Source organism: Mya arenaria, chromosome 4, assembly GCF_026914265.1.
Source record: "Mya arenaria isolate MELC-2E11 chromosome 4, ASM2691426v1".
In the NCBI taxonomy this organism is placed as follows: domain Eukaryota; kingdom Metazoa; phylum Mollusca; class Bivalvia; order Myida; family Myidae; genus Mya; species Mya arenaria.
The window spans coordinates 43,931,501-43,940,027 of NC_069125.1; the positions used below are offsets into that span (position 1 = coordinate 43,931,501).

The 8,527-nt window shown below is 36.2% G+C and overlaps 1 protein-coding gene across 1 annotated transcript; it reads right to left on the reverse strand.

The window, feature by feature from the left end:
• Window positions 1-1,761: 1,761 nt before the first annotated feature.
• Window positions 1,762-8,527, reverse strand: LOC128230832 (sulfotransferase 1A1-like). The gene is made up of 6 exons (XM_052943276.1): window positions 8,317-8,527; window positions 5,723-5,879; window positions 4,943-5,109; window positions 3,453-3,550; window positions 2,996-3,191; window positions 1,762-2,431 (listed from the first exon to the last, which is right to left on the reverse strand). The coding sequence occupies exons 1-6, from the start codon at window positions 8,498-8,500 to the stop codon at window positions 2,316-2,318; spliced, it is 918 nt and encodes a 305-aa protein (XP_052799236.1). The 5' UTR covers window positions 8,501-8,527; the 3' UTR covers window positions 1,762-2,315.

Below are 8,527 nucleotides of genomic sequence, written 5' to 3' on the forward strand. Positions count from 1 at the left end.
GCAGGTGTTTGGGCGGGTGGCGTCCAAATTGTTGTCCGATCAATTACTTAAGAACCCTTTGTCAAATCATGGCCAAATTTAATCGGAATGTATAAGGGCATAATATACCTCGGACGAGTTTGGTAACTATCCAAATCGCTGAGTCATTGCCCTATAGAAATTAGCTGAAATTGCTCTTGTCCAATCTCTCTTTTTATTTTTTATTTTCTTGATTCGGCAGACCTTCACCTTTTGAGATGTGCGTGTGGGTATGCGTCCAGAAATATTAGTCTCCCTTTAACCAGTATAGATGTTGACTTGTGCTTCTTGGCTAACTAATGAACGATATCATCTACATGCATAGCTCTTTTTTGGCAGAATCATACATAGTATTAATTAATACGCATTTTGCTTTTAATAATACAGAGTTATCTATTAAACGAACTGCGTTTAAGCAAATACCAGCGGACTTCTTACTGCACGAATTAAGACATTATTCGATTCAACTTTTATGTGAACGGCAAATTTATTAAAGCTGTTCAACCAATAAGTACAACACGTAAAACGTGGATCGATATCGAATTTAAAAGTCGAATATTTTGAAAAATACTGCCATCATATTTGTTCAAAAATGATTCTAACCATTAAAAAACTTTAAATTGTGTCGCCGTATTAAACTATCGCTGTCTTAAAATGATTTATGTTCAATGAAACTGTACAATTAATACTCGCAAAAAATGTGATGCTTGTATGTGTTCGTTATAGTCAATTCAATGGGTTAGGGCGGTATTAGCGCACATCGACGGTCATTCAATGTAATTGTAACATTTTAAAGGCCTGCACCAGCCCAACGTGCCCAGCTGATCAAGCAGAGAAACTGTTTCTCGCAGTGATAACTGATGAATCCCACAACAGGTTTTACAGCACTGTCGTTTTTACTTACAATGTTCATCTTGATTTTTCCTAATTTATAGAATACTGAATTGTTGACCAAGGCTTTTATTTCTCATGCATTCATTTTTCAAACTAATGCAATTATCAACCAAAAGCCATGGTCATCAACACCTTATCCTGACATACCATGTTACAGCTGACAAATTGATATTTACAGTTGTTTACTCAGTGGCTTCTATAGCAACGCTTTAAATTATCAACGTTTGTTCCACATGCGTACCATATGTTATAGTTTGAGCTAGGGGTGGTAATTTTTATGTATAAACGGTATAAAACTAATAAGTTCTAGTGTACGTCTTATCTTACCGATACTAAGTTTTGTTAGCATTTATCAAACAATCACGTGACATCCTATATCTCTTGTCATTTTCCATCATCATCATCATCATCATCATCATCATCATCATCATCATCATCAGTATTTGCAGTTCTCTTACTTGAACCATATTGTAGAATATATAATGAAAATAAATTACTGAATGTAATAAATCAATGACAAAGCAGTTTTTCTACGTCGAAGGAGACGTAAATAAAGATTTAAAAAAAACTGTCATAGAGTTGGTTACATAATTATTAGTATATACACAAGAAATAAAATTGATGCATAGCATCAAATCGGAGAGATAAAATAAGAAGGAAAAAACATGCATGTCGATCACCAAGAAGTAGTTATTTACCTCAATGATAACATGTTAAGTATACATATTGTTCGAGAGACATTATTGTTGATAATACTGTAACAATTGTATTTGTTTTTGTGAACACTGTTTAGTGTTATGAGTACATTGAATGGGGATAAAAAAGACTATACATTATAAGGGAATAATTATCTGGAATTTATTCTTTTGAATGACATTTGCAAAACAATTAAGCTTAATATGTTAGTTTTTCAAAAACTCCTTTTACCGCTGCTCACCAAGGGAGGTTACTGCGTAGGAGATTCAGAAAGATACATGAAATTGTTATAGTAACCTTCATCTATCTAAGGGATAAGGAAATTAAAATCAATATTTAAAAAAAATATGTTCAGGGTCGCTGTAACTGAAGAAACCATTATCGATTAAAGTATACATTGTCATTTATTTAAACATGCTGTACTTCACCTTTTATCGTGCAACATGGAAAATATCAAAAGCATTCTACTGCAAATTATGAACTGGCCCCTAAGTTAAAGCTACAATATGGACAATATTAAAAAATGTGGTTCTTATAGCGCCGACTAATAAAGAAATACCAATGAAACACAAATTTGATTAAAGTCATCATTGCTTAACTATTCTAGCGACGTTGCAGAGCAACGCCAATAGAAGGACTTCTAAGAACAATTCTTAATATTAAAATTAAATAAAAAATAAAGAGATTTAATGTCATTCTGTTTCATTCTACAATGAATATTTGAACTTGAACACAGAGTCTGCATTAATTTGTGATGTCCACTGCTGATTGAATGCTTCATTCTGGGCCACAGTAAACCAGTTCTTCCAGTCACCAACCATTCCTGAAATACATAGACTCACTTTTATATTTTCTACAATGAGTACATGTGAACGCGTGAGACTTATCCTGTCCACAGCTGGTTGAAGGCTTCATTCTAAACTATAGTCAACCAGCTCTTCCATCCACCGGCCATCCCTGAAATACACTCTAAAATGACAGTGTACCCGTTGCTTGAATGTTGCTTACTGGATGGATGCATTGACCTGTTGAATGTCAGTTACTCAGTTCATTTTCGAAAACAAATGAGTCGATGTATCGTCATAACATGTGTGTGATTGGCGTCGTGAATATTCTAACGTTTGGTCATAACTCAAATGCCGTTCAAGATATTCACGAGAAACATGTGTGAACAATGTGAGGTTACAAGTCACATCACAATATGTGTTTATGCATAGCAAGGTCTCTATTCTAGTCCTACTCCGACTTGAAATAAATGATAATAAAGTCAACGGAAAAAATATGTTAGTCAGATTAAAAGTATTATCCGATAATAGTTCTAATCTATAGTGTTAATCATTCAATGATAACATTTTATATAAATGACAAATAATTTGAAACTCCTCACCTTTTCTGAAGAAATTGAATCCCTCTTTAAACATTAGTTTTGAAGCAGGCGGACCACCAGAAGCTTTTTCAACCGTCAGACGTTTTTCTTCTTTCATTTTTTCGAACCCACACTGCTGTATGATCTCGATCTTCAGATTGTCATCTAAATCTACTCCGAGAAACTCGAGGAGTCGGTCGAGCTCTTTCAGGCCATCCTTAAAGAAATACACGCATCGGAATGAAGTAAATTCACATGAATAGAAAAGTTAAAAGCATTGTTCGTGTTTAAATTAATTCAATTTATTTGAGCACATTAAAAAGTATCACCAGATTTTTTTTAAATATCGAAATATTTGGTTGCATAATATTTTTAATCACTATGTCATTGTTTTACAAGAGTTATTTTACAACAATTTTATAACTGTCAACTAACGCATTCTGATATAGTGCCAACACATTTACAACTACCTGTTTTAAGTCTTCAAAGTAGACCAAGTGAAGAGGGAAGCCTGGGTCACCTTCAGGAGTTTTTCAAATTCATTCAGGTACTCAGCATAACTTTCACCGTAACAAACTGAAACAATAAGAGATGCCGTTTTATTTACTGACGTATATTGACTGGCTGACAAAAACAATGCCGCAAACTGCATGGTCAGATAAAATGTGCTTTGGCTTGAACTTGACAGTTAAGAAGCCGGCTGCCCTCTACCCCTTAGGTCCCCTTCTGTCCCTTTTCCCTTTTCTGTCACCTCTGTTCACTTCTGCCCCTTGGTCCCTATGTTCACTTCTGCCCCTTTGTCCCCTTCTGTACCCTCTGTTCCCTTCTGTCTCCTCTGTTCCCTTCTGTCCCCTTTTGTCCCCTCTGTTCCCTTCTGTCCCCTCTGTTCCCTCTGTCCCCTTTTGTTCCCTCTGTTCCCTTCTGTCCACGCTGTTACATTATACCCCTTATGTCCACTCCTGTCCCCTTCTGCCCCCTCTGTTCTTTTCTGCCTCCTTCTGTCCCCTATGTTCCCTTCTGTCCCCTTCTGCCCCTATGAAACAAGCATATGCACCTTGTTTTTGCCCTTCAGAATATGGTAATCAAAAATAAGTTTGTTTTGTATAAGAACCCCCTTCTGCCCCCTTTGTTTCCTTCTGTCCCCTCTGTTCCCTTCTGGCCCCTCTGTCCCTTTTGTCCCCTCTGTTCCATTCTGTCCCCTCTGTTCCATTCTGGCCCCTCTGTCCCCTTTTGTCCCCTCTGATCCCTTCTGCCAACTCTGTTCTCTTCTTCCCCCTCTGTTCCCTTCTGCCCCATCTGCCCCCTCTGTTCCATCTGCCCCCCTCTGTTCCCTTTTGCCCCTCTGTTTCCTTCTGCCTCCTCTGTTCCCTTATGCCCCCTTCTGTTCCCTCTGTTCCCTTCTGCCCCCTCTGTTCCCTTCTGCCCAATTTGCCCCCTCCGTTCCATTCCGCCCCTTATGTACCCTTCTGTTCCCTTCTGCCCCCTCTGTTCTTTTATGCCCCCTCTGTCCCCTTCTGTCCCCTCTGTTCCCTTCTGCCCCTATGAGACAAGCATATGCACCTTGTTTTTGCCTTTACAGAATATGGTATCACAAAATAGTTTGTTATGTATAAGAACAATTACAATATTGAATAACAATTTCCAACATTTTCTGTCAAAATCACAATAAATAAGATCTTAACACCACGATACAATGTGCATTTTTTCACCATGCACCGTTACTTTCCACAGCGTCCCTTTTAATTCTGACTAAATCACTAAAGCTTCAATGACGAAAACACGCATGGCAAACTTATGGTGTAGTAACCTTTTGAACACCCTTATTTTTTAACGAGTTATCTCATTATATTGAGAATAATTTTCATCGTACGTAAGCTTTTTCAAAAAAGCAAGCTTAAACAATTTACGATCACTTCATAAGTTTAAATAATTAAAAGAAATATATTAAATTAAAAAAAAAACACTTACGTTTTGTGTCCCTGAAATGCGTCACAAAGTTGGCCCAAGTCCCATTATACTCGAACATATTCATGCCCTTCAAATGATTGTACATAGATACGGTCGTGTCTTTTGGGTTGCGCACGCAAAGAATCGTCTTGATTTGCTTGGCTTGCATGTCTGCCTTGGGAAGGAATCTGTGCAATAAGACAATTAAACATAATAATACCAACATCAACTTATATTTTTTTTGTAATGTTTGTAAAACAACCCAAACTGACACAGGGCGAATTTTGTTTTTATTAATGTTAGACTCTATGAAATGTTCCACGTTTTAAAAGAAGTTTTTCTACTGCATGCGCTTCGTGTAAAAAAAAATACTTTTTAAAAATTATTTTATTGAAAGTATATTTCAAAGAACATTGGGTTTTCATAATTTTTGGAAAGGGAAAGTTATCCATTCATTATTATTATTATTATTATTACATTCAATAACATAATAACAACATTTATTTATACATGTTTTGTACTGTTTGCAAATAAAGCCAATCCGACACATAGTGAAATATAACTTAATAGTTATCCACCAGTCAATAGTAACCATGCCCCCGGAGACTTTGACGACAAACTACAAGGCCCATTCCCCGCTATTTTCGGCGCGAAAACAAAACCACCGCATTTACTCGGCACTCTGGCTTCCCCCGCTATATCCGGTATACCCCCGGACCTGGGGGCGGGGCGTGGTTACAATTAACTGGTTCATTATAGTCTCGAAAATATGACTATTGATTAATTTTATGTAGAGTATACTTCAAAGGGCAGTGGCTGTTTATTATTCTTGGCGAGGGGAATCTGTCCATTTCTTCCTGTGTCATAAACTCCATCATTGTCATTCCCTTTGACGTCTTGACGCGCTCTGTACTTTTCGAATAAATCATGGACAGGATCTCATACAGCCAGTTTGTCCCTGAAAGTGAACAGGTCGAATTGGTATTGAAGTAGATGGAAGTGTTTGTTAATTAACAGAAGAAAACATGTCTTGATCTTTTAAGAAAGGAGGTAGTTTTAGAAGAAATTTGAATTGTTTGTTCAGAAGTCAGGAAAAATATATTGCAGACACATTTTCGCATTTTCTAATTGTGTTTTACACCTGGAGATAATACATATGTGTAGATAATTCACAATCTAGACCGTATTCACAATCTAGACCGTATTCACAATCTAGACCGTATTCACAATCTAGACCGTATTCACAATCTAGACCGTATTCACAATCTAGACCGTATTCACAATCTGGACCGTATTCATGAAGCAACTTAAGCTTAATTGTCAACTTAGAAATCGAATTTTAAGAAAACAGTCTACGTTTGTATACAAAAAACTAGGAACATACGCAAGAAATTGCCTAAATGATAAATTCATTGAATAGAATAAATTTCACGAAGATATTGTGTTCCTGTAAATCTATTTGTAAAACATATTGATATATATCTTCACTTATTAAAGTTGCACTCTCACAGCTGGAAGGTTTTGACAACTTCTTTATTTTTTGTCTTGGAACGAGCCATGTTTTTGCGAAAATCCATGGAAACCAGTTATTGAAGACTGCTGACAAAAAATAACATCACAAATTTGTATATTTAAGTTAAAAAATAATGTTTTATGCATTTGTCTTAAACCGTTAGTAACGGCTCTTTCCAAAACAAAAAATAAAAAAGTTGTAAAAATGGTAGTAACGGTTTAAGCCATAAAACATTAATTTTAGAACGGAAATATGAAAATCTACGATCTGATTTTTTGTCAGTAATCTTATATCATTGGTTTGCAGATATTTACGAAAAGGTTTGCTCTTTCCTAGACGAAAAAAAAGTTGTTAAAATGGTCAATCTGTGAGAGTGCAGCTTTAAGATATTTTGTGATTTTACGGGCCTAATGTAACTCTATGTCGGCTATATTTTTGACACAGACACTTGCAAGTTGCACTGAATTCGGGGTCTTTTCGATAGTCAGTAAATATAAATAGTTAAAAAAGACAAAAAGAGTCACTTAAAAGTTATTGGAAGGAAACCCCGCCCCCAAAAGCAATCCCAGGCTAGCTCTTCGCTATCAAGACATCACGTTAAATCACTATCAATCAATTCTAAGTAATGTTATTGGTCGGAAACCATGTTTCTACTTGTATTTACTTTTGCCTTGAACACCACCCCCTTTTTGAAAGCAAACCCAAGCCAGCTTTTCACATAAGCTACCTACATACCAAGTTTCATCACTATCCATCAATGCTAACTGAAGTTTTTAGGCGGAAACCAATGTTTGACGTCCGCCCGCCCAACGACATCCTCGTTCTAATAACAAAGTTTTCGTTGAAAATATTTTCAAAAATGTGTATAAAGTTAGGCAGAACCCCAAATAACAGATCATTGACATCAATGGCGGTTCCAGGATTTGTCGCATAACCTTAACAACCATTTGACATTCGCCCCCTTCCTTTAACAATTTCTAGTCCGAAATTAAAAGTCGGTTAATTTTTAGCGTATATTAGAGGCGGGAGTGGGTTCTAGTTTGACGATCGATACGATATCGGTTCCGCTCTGGTAACGATTATCGATAGTACAATCGGTTTTACACAATATCTTAGCTGCAGTGTTATTCTTATTAAATAACTCGTTATCCTTAATAATGCTTATGTAATGTGCATGTTTGAAGTTATAAAGCGTTGTTGTTGCTTTCGGCCATATCGTTTACGATAAAATCTGAACATTTCCGAATGTATAAATGAATTCAAAGGAGAAAATTGGGGAAAATAATTTGAAAATGGAAATTAACCGAACGCAAATAACGAGAGAAAAGAACAAAAACAACTCGCAGGTTGGATCGATAATTGATTATGCCCCAAATACAATACAATTGTCGCCATTTCAGGCCCAACCAATCAATTTTCGTTTTAAATCGATCATCAGTACATCCGACTAGCGTATACATTAATACTTATTATCTCCGAGTTTGACATAAAAAGCAAACCTGGACGACCCCCAACTGAATCCACTGAATACCACCGCTATATTTGCTTAACGCTTATTTGTACAAAAAAATGTGGGCATGTAATTAAGCAAAGAGTTACTGATATAATACAAATACAGTACTTGTAATCTCCACACGCTTAATATGATATATGCATTGTATTATGAATCTATGATTGTTAAAAACTATTCAATAGAGAGCTGACCATTGACTATGAAACATTCCATATTTCACCGAAAAGCATTCCAGTATATAATAAGCTTATCTTAAAAAAAATCAGTTCTATTTTTATACTAGATCTAGTTCTATTTACGTACAGCTGTATTGTTTTTTGCTTTTTATTTCGCTCTTATTTGATACTTAAATCACGTAAAAACTCAAACCTGTTTTTGGAAAAGTACACAGCATAACATCGTCCTCCCGGAAAGAGTAGCTTGGCAAGCTGTCAAAGATTTCCTTCATGAGAGGGGCGGGCTTGATAAACGTCGGTCCCAGGATCCCATTTCCATAATCCACTAATGTCACTGTCTCTTCCGGTGAACCAACATCAACCTTCACGAGCGACATATTGTATAGTATGTTTTTCTATTCAAA